At 38.4% G+C, this 17,477-nt stretch overlaps 1 protein-coding gene across 1 annotated transcript in view; it reads left to right on the top strand.

Moving 5' to 3' along the window:
- ADGB (androglobin) overlaps positions 1-17,477 on the top strand; it is a 129,945-nt gene that overhangs the window by 50,206 nt on the left and 62,262 nt on the right. The window contains exon 14 of the mRNA XM_074899302.1: positions 7,097-7,142. Coding sequence (XP_074755403.1) covers positions 7,097-7,142 — 46 coding nt within the window. The remainder of the gene's footprint in view (positions 1-7,096; positions 7,143-17,477) is intronic.

The raw sequence follows: 17,477 nt of genomic DNA, 5'->3' as shown, positions 1-17,477 counted from the left end.
CTAGGCAACATACAAATGCTTTCAGTGAAGTTATACTCAAAATCTGGGTCCGACTCAATAAACCAATTATATTTTGGGGAAGATGTAATTTCAACTTGTAAGTGTTTACTACAGTTCTTCACTCTACATTTATTTCTGTCCCAGGTAAAAATGGGTACTTCATCTGTGTCTGTTACATTCAATATGATTACAATATAGAAAATAATTTAAAAGAACTTATAAAATGCATTCATTCGTAGTGCTGTGTAAAGGAAAATCTGCAACAAAGTCTTTATCTGCAAAGTCCTGAAGTAAAGTTGACATAATTATTTTAAAATTTCTACTGTCCTTTTCTGGGATAAACTGATAAATATACTTGGGGATAGCATTTGTGGTATTGATTGAGATACAGTAACTGTCTGTAGGGTTACAAAATGTGTTTGAAGACTAAAGACATACTGTTAAGGATAGTATGTCATGGGGTATCTTCATCAAAAAAGAAAACACAATTTAGTTTGGTAAATTTAGAAGTGAAAAGGAAATAATTTTCTATGTAATTTTTGGAATGCCTAGTTATCGGTTTTCAGAGTATACTCTGATGCCATCTTTATATTTCAGATCTGAAACTCAGTTGTTTTAAACTGTTCTATATCTATTGTGTGTATAGAAATATATGTGGATATAGTTATTGGGTATTTATGATTTTAAAATAAGGGAATTCTGTAGTGAATGAGAATTCTTTGCAATAAAATACATATTTAGCTATTCTGTATATTTTGTACATTTTATAAACAATAGTTTAATTAGTACTTTATTTGTACTTCACCTTTAAAAGTATTTTTAATAATTGCAAGTTACAAAAATTAGTACAAAAGCAGCAGGGTAAAAAGGAGCTTTAAGTAGCATCTCACAATATATAATAATTATTGGTTGTATGACTTGTCTCTCTAGCTGTATAAATATAGATTTAGTTAGATACAAATTAATAGACCTTTATGTGCTGGAAGCATAAAAGTAGTTTGAAACGTCACTTTGGTTTTTCCCCTAGTCCAAGAATGTAAGAACCATGTGATTGTAGAAAGCTGGTGTGTCACAGTAGGACATGCCATCAAGGAGAGGCAAGGGCAAGTAAGAAAATACAAGAGAGAGAGATATGTTGATAAAACTGTAATGGTTGGAAAAAGACATGAATGTGACTTTTAGTCTGAGGGCAATCTGATTCAGACATGAAATGTAAGAAGTCATGAGCAGCTAATTGACTTATACTTGAACTTTACTTTTGCCTCAATTTAGATCTCAGCTGAAAAATGCTATGCCTATTAATAGCTGCAGTATGTAAGTAGGACTGCATTTGTATGGATTGCAAAAGAAAATAATGTTTTTAACTGGCAGAATAATCTCCTTTATTTCACATACTAAATCTTTTAATCATCAAAATTATATGGATACCTTTGCATGATTCATTATGGGAGAGCTTTCTTACTATAGTTTTAAAACCTGAGATAACTATACATTTACACTTTTTTTTTTTTTTTAAAATCAATTAGTGATTAAAAAAGCAAACACTGAAATAAAATCTTGGATATCCCCAACTCACTGGGTTATTGCTAATTTGTAGAATTTTGTAGTATACAAAGTATGAATAACTTTGTCCCCATTTTAAACTCTGTGATTGCTATTTAGGAGACATCTGCTTTAAAATCTTTGATACAGATTTGGTAAATCTTTGGGATGCAGCAGTTTTATGCTTTAAGTTAAACTGCTGCCAGTTCCTCAGCAAGTTTAAATTGGCTTATTTCAATTCATTCCAATGTAAACCGTATGAAGTTACATCACTGAATATCTGATTCGCTGTTCCTAAGGTTTGTTGTCACAGAAACAGAGAGTAGTGATAAATGAAAGGAAGAATTTTAGGAGCTGGATGTACCTTCTTTGAAGAATATCAACTTGAAAGACATTACCCTCATGTCCCCAAAGTATTCATGCCAAATAACAGAAATGATTTATGATTGTTTTTTTAAAAACTTTTTTCCCCTGAATTTCCCATTCCCTCTGATTTTACAGTTCTGAAAGCTTTGTAGATTTGCATTAGGAAAAAAATAATACTATAAAATGTCTATTTTCGGTAGTGAAGTTCCACATTTTTCAATCACTCTGTTATTAAGAAAATATATTTTGTGAACTTTTTGTTTAACAACTCCATAAAATAGGGTACCATTCTTTAATGAAGAAGCTTGCTTTTATTGTTCTTTGATAGGAAGGTAAGTAATTTATATGTGTAAGATGCATTGAAATGCATGTGAAAGTAGATTTTTAGCTTTTTCCATTTGATTGGAAAAAATTATTTGTGGAATTACAGCTTTCTGAACCAGAACATTTCCAGAATTTGATTTTTTCCTTTAGTTTTTATTTTTTATCCACTTTTGTGGTCAGGAAAAATTCCAAAAGGTCATCATATGTAAATTGCACAATATCTTGCAGTTTTCTTGAACAGTAATTTTGGCAAACTCTTTTGAGAAAAATATTATCCTCTAATAGTGTTTCCCTGTAGCTCTGCTATTCAAAAGCCTACTTGAATATTCTTCATTGTGTTTAATTCTTTAATACAAGTTATCTTCGATTCCTTTGAGAAGAAAGCTCTTTGTATTCTGTTTGAGGAAGTGTTGAGAAGTAACAAAGCAAGAGAAAGCTAATCCAAATATATTTACCATCAGAATGTGCAATGGCTCCTAGATATTTTGATAGACTTATCTGATTGCTATATTCAGAAATCTTAAGCAGAACACTCTGATTTCTCTTTGTGACTTCTTCAGCATCAAGCTCCCTGGCAGTGCTACATTCTAGAGTAGAAGGGTTAATATCGCCACTCTCTCCCAGTGACATAAACACAATACACTTGTTCTTTAATGTTCAAGTTTACCTTATATTTCCTACTTTGGTGCTATCCTTTTATATATACAAACTCAGACTTATCTTCTGCTTTATAACTGATACTGGCCTATTTAGTTTGCATGTTCTGTTGTGTTCTTTTTTAATCTTCCCCACAAACATTCGAGACTGTTGTGTCATAACAAGCTTTTTCTTCTCCTCATTCTAATACTTCTTAGGATATAGTTCATAAGCCCAGTGAATTGGTATTGAGTCAACAGGAGGGCTAGATAGAAATTGAAAGGTTCTATTTTCTTTACAAATTGTATAGATTTGAAAATTACTTCAATCTGCAAACCAGGAAAATACCTTGCCTTTTTTTCCAGGGAAAAAAGTATGCATGAGATATGAGGCACATGAATTAGTAGAGGGACTTGAGAAGAGGGACACATTTAAACAATTGTGGTCTAGAGAATCTTTCTGACAGGCCCACAAATATATACTTGCTTATGCAGATTGGGACTGTTCCAGCATTAGAGACTGAATGAAAGAGAAGCAGAGTTAGTAACACAGTATTTTTTAGCTCTTTGCATACCTCAGTCTGTCTGCATCTTTGCAGCTGTTTGTTCTTTTGTACCACTACCTTTTTTCAAAAACCAACTCTATTTGTTACCTTCTCCCACATCACACCTTGAATGAGAACTGATATTCCATTTAGTGAAAACAGTGATGTGGGAATAGGCAAAAAAGATTGTATCCCGGTGACTATAGATGATACAACTCTCAGGTCAACATCAAACCTAGAAATCTAATACAGGTTTGGATCTTAAGAAATATTTTGGTCATCTTTGTCATTCTGGAGGTAGATTTAAAATTTATTCTTGATCTTAAAAAGGATGTACTTGAAACTTTTTTTTATCACCTGCAATTATGTCCAGAGAGATTATTTTTGGAAGAAGATTGGTGTTTTTTACAGAAACTGTTGTGAAAAGTTTTGCCACGCATCATTTCTACAACAGAAAAGGATACTGGTTTTATAGAAATATCAGATAAATTGTAAAACATTATTTGGTGGATTTGAGTAAAATAATGACATAGGTAGGAGGCTGAAAAATACAAATGAATACTTGAAGGTAACAAGATAGCTATAAATTTATTAATTACCAATATTTTTACAATTACGGATTAATGATTAAAAAACATAATAGATGATAAATTAGATTTTTAAGTTAACCAGCTAATTTTCGTCACATCTTTCTATCAGATTTCACATTGATTGCAGGAAGAACAATAAGTAAATTAATTCTCCCTGATTCTAAATGTGTGCATCCTTTCATGTTTCACAGTTGGATCCAAGTCTTTTTTTATTTCTTTCTTTATCAGATACCGTGGCAGCAAAGCTGACCTTTCAGACAATGTGTGTTCATTAAGGAGGAAAAATGTCTTTAGTTTCTCTTTTTGTGCCAATGTCTTAGTTGCTGTAGCTGAGGCAATAGCATAACAGAATAAAACCTTCCTTGACACTGCCAGTTTGTCTCAGAATCAGTGAGGTTTAGGTAGATGGACACATCCTGTACTGTTAGAGAAGCAGACAGCTTTTGACTGTGTTTATGCTTCAAAAACTAAGCAAATGAGCCTACAGGAATCTCTACACAACTGTGGTTAAATTACTTTCACAGCTCAAACTGGCTGAAATAACATTAAGCATCCAGATTTTCTAGGTTATGTTCTTCTTTACTGGCAATTCTACTGAAGCCTTTTTTGAGGATTTTCTGTATCTCTTCAGGACTTCCTGCTGCCAGCTGTTAATACCAACAAAATAGCTCTGTAGTAAGCTGCCACATGTCAATACTAGAAGCATGGATCACATGTACATGATCCATGAACAGTGCAGAAAGTGCTAGACTCATAGTGCAACCATTACAGTCTCCAAGGCTTATACAGTAGATCTGATGATTTTTATATTATGAACATATGCAGGATTTCTGAGAAGAAACTTGATAAATTGTACAGCTGACATGTACCTGTTTGGTAAATCCTGTGACTCCTACAAGAAATTTGGTAATACTGGAATCTTGCAAGTTGTAGACTCCCATGCAGAAATATGACAGCTCTCTGCATGCATACTTCTGAAGTCAAGAGTTTAAAGAGGAGAGGCAGTCCATGTATTACTAGAGATTTTACAGACCCAGGTGTTGATGCATGACTGTGAATGTCACGTGACAAGTGATCATAGCTTGCATTTTGTTTTGCAAAGTTGTATGTACAGAAGTCTGGAAAGAGGAGCTGAAGTACATGGGCAATTGAAAAATCCTGTTCTCTACTTTTTAGCTCATTTGCTCCAGAAGAGCAAGAAATTAATCTAAAAAGGGACACGTAAGTTGGAATGTATTTCAACTACCAAATTGTTCAACCAACTGTTAACGATTTTAGCAATGTCTGTATTTTTCTCTTTATTGCTGTTTATATTAGATCTGTCCCTAACTTTGACTCATGAAGATTCTTTAAGAAACAATGGAATTGAAATAGAACTTAGGGTTTGTTCTGTGCAAAAATGGGACTTTCAAGATTTCTCAATAAACAATACTGCAGTTAATTTATAAATATTAAATTATTTGGTACTTACTATTTTGAGACAGAGACTCTTAAATATGTAGTTTATTTTCTCAACTCTTTCCTTTAGCTGTTTCAGAGAAGATCAAAAACCTAAAATTTTGACAGAGATGAGATTTCTGAGCCTATTCTGGGCCTGTGGAGATGCTCTAAAATACTGCAGGAATACTTTTACTGCAGCTAGGAATTAAAGAAGAAATCCATAAGGCTTTCCTGTAAGGAAGCATTCACAGATCCCTTTATATTGCGTATGTGGGGTAGTCTGTAATAGGAGGGTTGAGGCAGACCTGAAGTTATAGCACAGTGACCTTGTGCAAGCTTTAGGTACCATTATGACCTGTCATCCAGTCTGACTTACTCAAACTCTCTAAATTATATCAGTTTGCCCCTTAACAAATGTTTCTATATTGTATTGAGAAAGCATAAAAGCATCTCCAAGTCAGTAAAGCTCCCACAACTCCTCTTTGAAATGCAGAATAGAAAATCACTGTATGTGTCCAGATGTTGCCCAGCTCAATGCTATCAGTTTCAGCATTAGCACCTTTGACACATGTAAAGATGAGCATACCTGAGGACTTTGGGTGGGTAAAGGATGACAAATCTTGTTAAAGGGAGACCTGGGATGAAAACAAGCTTGCAAATTTGTTTGCAATAGCCCTTTTAGGCTTTAATATTTATCTTTGCAAAGGTAAAGGTAGTCCAGTTAACCCATTAATAGTACTACATCCAAACAGGACATAAGCTGGAAAGCTGGAAACTGTGGAATCTCCCTCCAGCTCTCACCCTCCCTTGTTTAAAAAAAAAAAAAAAAGTGCAAGTGAGTTATGCAGAATATGTCATATTGCAGGTGAGAGGGCAGTGAGAAGGAAGGATGACTAGGCACACATTTTTAACAGTATCAAAGATTTTAATCTCTCAAAGACAAGGACTCTGTCTTTGCAAATTTAATGAGTGGACTTTCTGAAAGGCTGGCTAACTTGATTTCAACTTTAAATGAAAGTCGATATTGCATTCATGTTAGTTCAGCAGCTCTAGCTTGGAAATGGGATTGAACAGGGTAAAGTTGTTTGCCAAAAACATTAAAAAAGAGCAGACTACTTTTTATATATGCAGCTGATAGAAAAAAAAAGATGCTCTAGCAATCAGGTGTGCTGTTGCCAATGACAGTTGTTTACACTTACACATCAAGAAATGCTTCTTGGAAAAGGACCTCTCTACTTTCCAAGAATGGAAACTTAGAATAGAAAAGAACAAAATTGTTTCTAGAATAGGACTAATTAGTTCTTAGAATAGAACTTACTTTATTTTCAAAGAAGGGTAATACCTAAGAACATTTTTTTTAATAGCAGAGGAGTAGGCATATAGAACAGCTCCCAGACTCCCAATCTCATGTACTTCTCTAGAATAACATCAGTCTGTCTATTGGTGATGTATATGTAGGTAAAATGGTGAATTTCACTGTTTCTATTTTTCTTAAAAAAAAAAAAAACACTATAATAATAATAATTTACTAGTCTGTTTCTCCAGCTCAGGAGGGACTGCCCCAAACCCAAGTATTTTCTTTAATGAAGTAATGCAAGATTATAATCACCACTGGGTTTGTTTGTTTGTTTGTTTGTTTGTTTCCACCATATAGGAGACCACCCTCTTTTGGCAGCAAAATGCAGAGAGACGCAGTAAAGGTAAGTGTTTTTGAAGTTTATATTCTGGCTTCTGCCATTCCCATATTGTTTGGTTTCAATGTTAATCCTCATGTACAAATACCAACGGTCTTATTTATGGATGTTGGTTTTATGGGGAAAGATTTCAAAGAACTGTTATAGCATGTGTAATCACATAGAGTAGAATCTTCAGACTGGTATTAAAAAATACCTAATATACAGAATATTTTGAAAAAATAACACTTCTCATAAGTTACTTTCAAGTAAAATATACTGTATTTGGTACTGAGCTCTTTTTCTTATCACTGAATTATAACAGATTTTTTTTCTGAAATAAAAGGCAAGAAAAAAGGACAACTATTTTAATAAATGTTCCTTTTTGAATGTGTTTGAAATTAGTATTTGAAAAGTATTAAAACAGTCATTTTTTAAAATGAGTACTTCTTTGCTTAAGTGAATGTTTTAAGGGTTTTGTCAGGAGAAGTTAGTAAGAGCCTTCTTTTTAAAAGTAGTAACCAGATTTGCTTGGTACACAATGAACCTCTCCTAAAACTGACTGCTAGGAAACACCTTCCCTTTTACCGGAGTTCTGAAAGTGAATCTCAGAGCAGAACAACATATGAAACGTGTGAATACAATTCATGCTTTATTTACACCAGGATTCATATGTGTGACACTTGCCTTTGTTTTGGTTTTCAATTCTTCAGTCCATATAGAAGCCTGTGCAATCTTTTTAAGCATTTCTGAAGGTTGATTCGCATGGGGGATAAAGTACAGAATGCCATTTTTGAAAACTTTTTTAAATTTTCATTTTGTTCTCTGTAAATGTCTATGATACCCTCTTCCAATAATTGAGAAATACAATAAATATTTTCTCCATCAAAGCATATGCACAACTTCCTAACTTCTACAGTAATTAAACCCAGTAATTTTACCCAAGATGTTTAGATAATTTGAGTTTTTAACATCATCTTCACTCTGGAAAAATGTGCAACCTATCAAGCATCTCTAGTAACCCCTAATTAGGGTAATACAAGATAAGATTATAAAGAGAGGTAAAAAAATACCAACAAAAAACTTGGATCATACCAAAAGTATAATGAAGAGTGAGAATACATTTATGATTTTTAAATATATTGAAGCAAATATAAATCATGTTTCTCCAAAGCCTATACTAATGAGCAGTTTTTAAACAAGTTTAGTAAATATATGTTCAGTAAAGGCAAAAGATATAATTTTAAGGTTATACTTTTAAGAACTGATAATGATTTCAACTGTTTGAATGTTTTTTTCTTATTAATTCTTATTTTTATTAATAACATCTCAGTAAAAAAAGAACCAAACCAAAAGAATCTCACTGTATCAAAATGCTGCAAGTTAATGAGCTGGAAATACATTCTTCAGTTATCCTCTCACAAGCTCAATGCCAAAACCTAATAGAAATACAGTAGTTTGCAGTAGATGACTCTTTAAACCTGCCATTAAGAAAAGCTCCCATAGCACAACCAAGGAAAATAATTAAGTGGACATGTTTCCATCCTCTGGCCATGTGTTGTCATTTCTCTATGCAAAATCCATTTATTCCAACGTTACATTGAAAATATTACAAATCATTACAGGATTCAAAGACTGGAGCTCTGTGCTCCTATTAGATGGTACAGGTATGATTGCTTTTCTTTAAAAAATACAATTCATTTTAATGGTTTCATTAATTACATCTTCAAAAAATCATTCTTAAAAAAAAAAACATTGGGAAAGGAGCATTTGTAATATAACTTCGTTTAGTGCTTTGCATTCTGCTGTGCACTGTAGGTTATGACTGTTACTTTATATTACTTCAAAACTATTCATTATGAGTCTTTCAACTCCACAAAATATCTGAGAGCATGAATCATGAATCAAAACTGAGGGAAACAGAGAAATCTTTTAAAACATGTTTTATTTATGAGTATGGGGGGTTAAATATACTTTTAAACATAGCTAAAAATTGCTCAAATTTTGCAAAGTATGTGAATGAGAATCCAATAACTGTTTCTTCAGAGTTTGGTTGCAGGTCATTAGATAGTTAAATATATGAATAGTCTGATGTCAGGAAAGTTCTTTCTGCTCACTTGAAGCACATTGGAAACGTTCCTATTGAGAATAGTGATTTTTTTACAAGTAAACTCACATATAAACAAATCCTTTCCTGGATAAATAATTGCTTTTCAATAGTTCAACCTCTTGGTTTATTAATCTCTGTCCTTTTATGTTTGCTTGAAAAAAAAAAAAAAGTTTAAAATATTCTAACTGAACTACTTAGGCTGCTAAAGTTCACTGAAATTTTGTGCTGTATAGGTTCACCAAGTGCAATTAAATGTTTTTGTAAAAATATAGTGCATCACTGTCTTTTCTCTAGAGTGTCCTCAGAGTAGGAAATCATAGATTTCCAAATCTCCCAGAACAAAAAATTTGTCCTAAACCATACAATTACACTTAATTTGTGAAAATTCTTACTTTTAAACTTATTCTGCCTATGTTGTTGTTACAATAAAGCAGTTATAATCTCTAGATGAAGTGCTTTTCTATGATTTCCAATATTTTTTTTTGGTGCAGATACTAGATCTGATGTAAGTTGGTTGCAGTATCACAATATTCCCATGTGTCCTGGTTTTGGCTGGGATAGAGTTAACTTTCTTGGTTTGCGAGGGAGCACAGCTAGAGGGCCGGGAGCATTCCATACCATGTGATGCCATGCTCAGTATATAGGCAGACACATGCTCTCACATGTTTTTTGTTTCCAGGTCTGCGTGACAGGTTTCTCTCGTGTGGTTGGATCACTTCTGGGGGTGGGCTCCGTACCAGTCGCTGCTCAGTGAGCCACTGCTGCATTTTGCCCGTTTTGGACTTACTATTGTTACTGTTGCTTTTGTTACTATTACTAATTTTTTTTTATTCAACCTACAAATTTCTTCTTTTGTCCCTCTCTGATTTCACTGGGGCAGGAGGTGGGGAGGTAGACAACTGACCACGTGGCAATTTGCTACCTGCTGAGTTCAAACCACAACAGTTTTTGGCGCCCAACGTGGGGCACGAGGTTTGAGCTAATGACAGAATGGGTAATAATGTTGATCACTTGGCTCCTTAAGATTTTTACCACCTCATTTGCAATATGTATTTGCCATGCTGTTGCTCACAGTCCCTGAGACTTTGGTTAAGATTTTGTTTTTGCTGTTCTATGTGATGCTTATGTGTGATGGGGTGTTGTCTTCGGCCCTGTGGCTCTTTACAATTGTGTTTGAGGAATTCAGAAATTTCAGATACCTTTGGATTGTTGATATTAACGTGGTCGTCCTACTGCTAGGAGCTGCTGTGGTCCTGCATGTGGTTCAGTTTTTGTTCAGGGTTAAGCAACTATTTAAGAGTATCCCTTGGAAATCTACCCCCAAGGTTGGAGAATTATGAGTGGCTGGGGGTGTGGAGTAGCATGGGCAAGTACCTAGAACAGTGGGCACCTCCAGTGTATTGGAACTTCACTCCTGCATAGCTGCAGAATCCTGAAGAACTAGTAAAATATTTGGAGAAAGTATGTTGTCACCCGGGTAATTCCAGAGCAGCACAGCTCACTGCAACATGCTGGGGCATAGCCCACCCTTACTGAGTGCTGTTAAACACTGTTCAGCACCCTCAAGAGGAAGAGAAGGGCACTACAAGCCCAAGGACAGGCGCTGGAGCTGAACCAGAGAACCAACCATGACGGTGTCAGTTGCTCCCATACATAAGAAGAAATACACAAGAAAATCCCTTCCTGGTGTACAGGGTGATGATGAACAAGGCCCATCACGAGAAGAGGAGGAGGAGGAGGCAGAGCCAGTGATAGTCACCTGATCCTTATCCCTGAGTGAGTTGTGAGACATGCAAAAAGATTTCAGCTGCCATCCAAGTGAGCAACTCGTTACCTGACTGCTCTGGTGCTGGGATAGCAGGGCCAGCAGCATGGAACTAGAGAGCAAGGAGGCCAGACAGCTGGGAACCCTATCTAGGGAAGGGGGCCATTGACAAAGCCATTGGAAAGAAGACACAAAATCTCAGTCTCTGGAGGCAACTTCTGTCAAGTGTTGAGGGAGAGGTATCCCTTCAAGGAAGATTTTGTATGTTGCCCAAGTAATTGGACCACTATGGACAGAGGTATTCAGTACTTGAGGGAGCTAGCTGTGCGGGAGATGGTTTACTATGACCTAGATAATGCACAGCTACCCAGAGATCCAGATGAAGTCTGATGCACCCAGCCCATGTGGTGGAAATTTGTACGGAGCACACCATCATCATATGCCAATGCATTAGCATTAATGGACTGGAGAGATGAAGAGGGACCAACAGTGGATGAACTGGCTTGCCAACTACAACAATATGAAGAAAGTCTCTCTTCCTCCCTCATCACGGCTGTGGAGAAATTACCTCAAGAATTCCAGCAACTTAAAGAGAACATGTCCTAATCCCCACCTGCACGGACTAGAATCTCAGCTATTAGGAGAAGTTGTTTCTCTACTCGAGAGAAACAGTACACACCACAGGGGAAGCTGTGTCGTTGCCTGTGTGACTGTGGAGAAGACATGAAGAAATGGGATGGAAAACCTTCCTACCTCCTAGAAGAGCAGGTATGTGAATTGGAAGGAAGAACAAGTACAAAACAGGGTTCTTTAGGAGAAATGCTGCTCCAGTTTACAGTAATCAAATGCCCAAACAGAGCAGAAAGGTGGACTTTGCTCCTGATCCTATGAGAAGAACTTCTAACTTATATTCACAAGAAGTAAATGATCAAGAATAGACTGAAATCCATGCATACCACTAACCCATTTGTCATTAGCGAGTATTATGACCAACATTGAAGGACCCCTGCCTCCAGTCACGTGGAGGACAGGGACAGTTGAGTTTATTGGCCCTTATGGATTCAATGGCCTGGCATGTCTGACCCCCAACAATATAAGGCTTTAGTGGACACTGGTGCTCAGTGCACCTTAATGCCATAAAATTTTAAAGGCACAGAACCCATTTGTATTTCAGGAGTGAGAGGGAGGTCTCAGCAGTTGACTGTATTGGAGGCCAAGGTGAGCCTAAGTGGAAAAGAGTAGGAAAACCACTCCATTATGACTGGCCCAGACACTCTATATAGTCTTGGTATAGATTATCTCAGGAGAGGGTATTTTAAGGGCCCAAAAGGGTATTGGTGGGCTTTCGGTATACCTGCCCAGGAGACAGAAGGATTTAAGCTGTCTGTGTTGCCTGGTCTCTCAGAGGATCCTTCTGTTGTGGGATTGCTCAGGGTCAAAGAACAACAGGGGCCAACTGCCACTACAGCAGTGCACCGACGGCAATACCGCACCAGTTGAGACACTGTAATCCCTATCCATAAACTGATTCGTCAACTAGAGAGCCAAGCAGTCATCAGCAAGACGTGCTCCCCCTTTAACAGGCCTATATGGCCAGTGCAAAAGTCTAATGAAGAGTGGAGATTAACAGTAGACTATCGTGGCCTGAATGAAGTCACACCACCACTGAGTGCTGCTGTGCCAGACGTGCTAGAACTTCAGTATGAACTAGAGTCGAAGGTGGCCAAGTGGTATGCCACGATTGATATTGCCAACGCATTTTCTCCATCCCTCTGGCAGCAGAATGCAGGCCACAATTTGCTTTTACCTGGAAGGGTGTCCACTACACCTGGAATCGACTGCCTCAGGGGTGGAAACACAGCCCCATCATTTGCCATGGACTGATCCAGACTGCACTGGAGCAGGGGGAAGCCCTGGAACACATACAGTACTTTGACATCATTGTATGGGGTAATACAGCAGAAGTTTTTTGAGAAAGGGAGAAAATAATCCAAACCCTTCTGAGAGCCAGTTTTGCCATAAAGCGTGGTAAGGTCAAGGGACCTGCACAAGAGATTCAGTTTTTAGGAGTAAAATGGCAAGATGGACGTCATTAGATTCCAATGGAGGTGATTAATGAAATAACAGCTCTGTCCCCACCGACTGACAGAAAGGAAGAGCAAGCTTTCTTGGGTGTTGTGGGCTTCTGGAGACTGCACATTCCAAATTACAGTCAGATTGTCAGCCCTCTCTATAAAGTGACCCGGAAAAAGAATTATTTTATATGGGGCCTAGAGCAATGTCAAGCTTTTGAGCAAATTAAGCAGGAAATAGTTCATGCAGTAGCTCTTGGGCCAGTTCGTACAGGACAAAATGTTAAAAATGTGCTCTATACTGCAGCCAGGAAGAATGGCCCTACCTGAAGTCTCTGGTAGAGAGCACCAGGGGAGACTTGGGGTCAACCCCTGGCGTTTTGGAGTCGGGAATACAGAGGATCAGAGGACCGCTACACTCCAACTGAAAAGGAGATACTGGCAGCATATGAAGGGGTCTGAGCTGCTTCAGAGGTGATTGGGACTGAAGTACAGCTCCTCCTGGCACCCCGACTGCCAGTGCTGGGCTGGGTGTTCAAAGGCAGTGTCACCTCTACACACCACGCAGCCGATGCCATGTAGAGTAAATGGGTCACATTAATCACACAACAGGCTCGAATAGGGAGCCCCAGCCATCCAGGAATATTGGAAGTGACCACAAATTGGCCAGAAGGCAAAGATTTTGAAATGGTGCCAGAGGAAGAGGTAGCATGTGCTGAAGAGACCCCATCATATAATGAACTACTGCATAATGAGAAGCGATATGCCCTGTTTACCGATGGGTCCTGTCTCATTGTGGGGAAATGTGGTGGAAAGCAGCTGTGTGGAGCCCCACACAACAGGTTGCTGAAGATGCTGAAGGAGAAGGTGAATCAAGTCAGTTCGCAGAGGTGAAAGCCATTCAGCTGGCTTTGGATATCACTGAGTGAAAAAAGTGGCCAGTGCTCTACCTCTCTACTGACTCATGGATGGTGGCAAATGCGCTGTGGGAGTGGTTACAGCAGTGGAAATGGAGCAACTGGCAGCGCAGAGGCAAACCCGTCTGGGCTGCTGAATTATGGCAAGATATTGCTTCTCGAGTAGAGAATCTGGTTGTGAAAGTACACCATGTAGACGCTCATGTACCCAAGAGCCGGGCCACTGAAGAACATCGGAACAACCAAGAGGCGAATCAGGCTGCCAAGATCAAGGTGGCTCAAGTAGATCTGGACTGGCAACATAAGGGTGAACAATTTATGGCTCGCTGTGCCCATGACTCCTCAGGCCATCAGGGAAGAGATGCAACATATAGATGGGCTGGTGACCGAGGGGTGGATTTAACGATGGATGTTATTGCACAGGTAATCCATGAATGTGAGACATGTGCTATGATCGAGCAAGCCAAATGGTTAAAGCCCATTTGGTATGGAGGACAATGGCCAAAATATAAATATGGGGAGGCCTGGCAGATGCATTGGTCCCACAAACTCGACATTGCAAACACTATGTGCTTACAATGGTGGAAGCAGCCACTGGTTGGTTGGAAACTTATGCTGTGTCCCATGCCACTGCCTGGACAACCATTTTAGGCCTTGAGGAGAAAGTCTTATGGTGTCATGGCATGCCAGAAAGGATTGAGTCAGATAAGGGGACACATTTCTGAAACAACCTCATAGATGCCTGGGCCAAAGAACATGGTATTGAGTGGATACATCACATTCCCTACCATGCACCAGCCTCTGGGAAAATTGAGCGATACAATGGATTGCTGAAAACTACACTGAGAGCAGTGGGTGGTGGAACTTTCAAACACTGGGACGTGCATTTAGCAAAAGCCACCTGGTTAGTCAATACCAGAGGATCTGCCAAGCAAGCTGGCACTGCTCAGTCAAGCCTCCTACATACCATGGATGGGGATAAAGCCCCCATAGTGTGCATTAGGAATATGTTGGGGAAGACTCTCTGGGTTACTCCTGCGTTGGGTAAAAGTAAACCCATGCATGGGATTACTTTTGCCCAAGGACCTGGGTGCACTTGCTGGGTAATACAGGAGGACGGAGAAGGCTGATGTGTGCCTCAAGGAGATTTGATTTTGGGTTAAAATAGCCAATGAATCAAACTGTCAGTTAACCCTGTTATTGCAATTGGTGCTTTGCAAAATCCTCCTTCCACATCCAAAGCCTCCGGCTCCACCAACTAAGCCAACTGCACCTCATTCCTCCAGCCTTATAGACTGTCATGACAGATGGACCCCAAAGTTATGGACTAAATGAACTCGGCAGACATTGTGGAAGAATGGCCCATAGACTGAGGGAATGATACCTGTGAGACCTGGGAAAAAAGGGGGGGAGGGGGGTGTGATTCCTTAGAATGTGTTTGGAACCTGAGCATAATGTAAATGGTATGGAAAAAGGTGTGGAGACTGTCCTGGTTTTGACTAGGATAGAGGTAACTTTCCTTGGGCTGTGAGGGAGCACAGCTAGAGGCCCGGGTCCCGATCGATCATTGGAGCATTCCATGTCATGTAATGTCATGCTCAGTATGTAGGCAGACACATGCTCTCATGCGCGTTTTCAGTTTCCAGGTCAGTGTGTGTTTTGCTGATTAGGGATAGCAATTAAACTCAGACACCAGAGTGAAAAGAGCAGACATATTTTACTTAAAATAACTAAATATTGTAACAGAATAATACAGAATACATACAGTAAGAAAAGACAGAACAGTACACTTAAACAAATAGGAAAATACAGGGTAATGTATCAAATCATTACTACCTGAGAGAGAGAATAGTGATTAAGAAAAGATCCATCACCACTTGCATACGTTACCATCACCCAGACCCGCAGTGGCTGGGCAGCCCTGGTCACAGCGAGGGTTTGGAGAGCCTGTCCCAGCAAGTGGGAAATCCTGTGTGGTGTGTCCACCCGTAGGTGAGGCTTCCAAAGTTGCTGTGAGCGAGTCCAGCCTTATATACCCAAAAATCATCAAGGCAGAATAGCTGGCACCTTTGTTTTGAATGGAACATCTGGTTTCACTCTCTCATGAGATTCCTCCAGACCTTGGCCAGGGCTCAAGGGAGAAGCTAAGGGAGTTTCCCTCCTGATCTTATTTATTTATGTTCTTTGTAAAACAAGGCCATACATCTGTCCCAAGGCTGGACCGCTGGCTTCACGGCTTTGTTAACTTACCCCTACACGGAGAAGAAGAAAGATACATTCAGGATAGACATGTTTTCATTACATCCATTACCAGTAATGAGTATATGATATCTAAGCTACATCTTTCATTAATGAGCATACATATTTCGTTAGTGACTACATACTAAGTTAGCAGCTTTGGCTTGGGGCCTGTTGCTCAGGCTTCAATACTTCCACCTTTTACATCAGAAGAGGTGGTTTGTTATAACTTAGTATAATACCTATTAGCACAATGGCTATTAGTTATAAAATATACAGGATTCATCTATAAGTCAACTCTGGCTTGGGCCTATTGTCCAAGGCTCAGCATTTCAGTGTGGCAGGATTTTCTGGTGTGGTCGGATCGCGGCTGGGGATGAGTTCCATACTAGTCACCACTTGGTGAGCCACTGCTGCATTTTACCCATTTTGGACTTACTACTGTTACTGTTGGTTTTGTTATTTTTACTTTTTTTTTTGTTCAACCCACAGATTTCTTCTTTTGTCCCTCCCGTTTCACTGAGGCAGGGCGGGGGAAGTAAACAGCTGGCCATGCGGCAATTGCTTCTGGCTGAGTTCAAACCACAACCATGATTGTCTGTTATCTCACAGAAATCTTGATGTTCCAGTATTTGTCCAGAGACATAAACTAAAATGTAGGCTGAAAATGACAAAAACAGAAAGTGAAATTTCAAATAAGCATGCTGGAATTAAGTATGACATTACAGTGTATACAGGATATATTGAAGTATTAGTCAGTAAGGTGGAAAATCTTTGATCATGTGAACTATATATGTTTTCCTTAAAATTAGCTGGAATTTGACATTCTGTTAAAGTGGACCTGAAGTTGATGGCTTGGTTGCCTTCAGCTTTGCAGCATTATGTAGCACTCTTTCGTAATGAAAATGCAACTCTGTTTAAGGCAAAGCATGTATGATACTTCCGTTTCTTTGCGCGATCTTTTTCTTCATCAAAAATATCTCTCCCTTCCCCCCCCCCAAAAAAAAAAATCTAACCAAACCCTAAAATAGGCCGACATGTTCTACCTAGATAAAAGTTATTTTACCTTTTAATTTATCTATCTATTTGCCTGCATTTGAAATTCGGTTTATTGGCATTGAACTAAATAATCAGTAGTTGGTTAGATCACTTTCCATTTCTTTAAAACATTTGCTAATCTTCAGAGTCATGGTAGAAAACTTACATTTAAAGATATCTTAAGTACCATTTTGTGGATTGGGTATTTCCTCTGCTATTATC

This window comes from Athene noctua, chromosome 1, assembly GCF_965140245.1.
Source record: "Athene noctua chromosome 1, bAthNoc1.hap1.1, whole genome shotgun sequence".
In the NCBI taxonomy this organism is placed as follows: domain Eukaryota; kingdom Metazoa; phylum Chordata; class Aves; order Strigiformes; family Strigidae; genus Athene; species Athene noctua.
The sequence above is the reverse complement of the archived record's forward strand: the minus strand, read 5'-3'. Positions and strand labels throughout refer to the sequence as shown.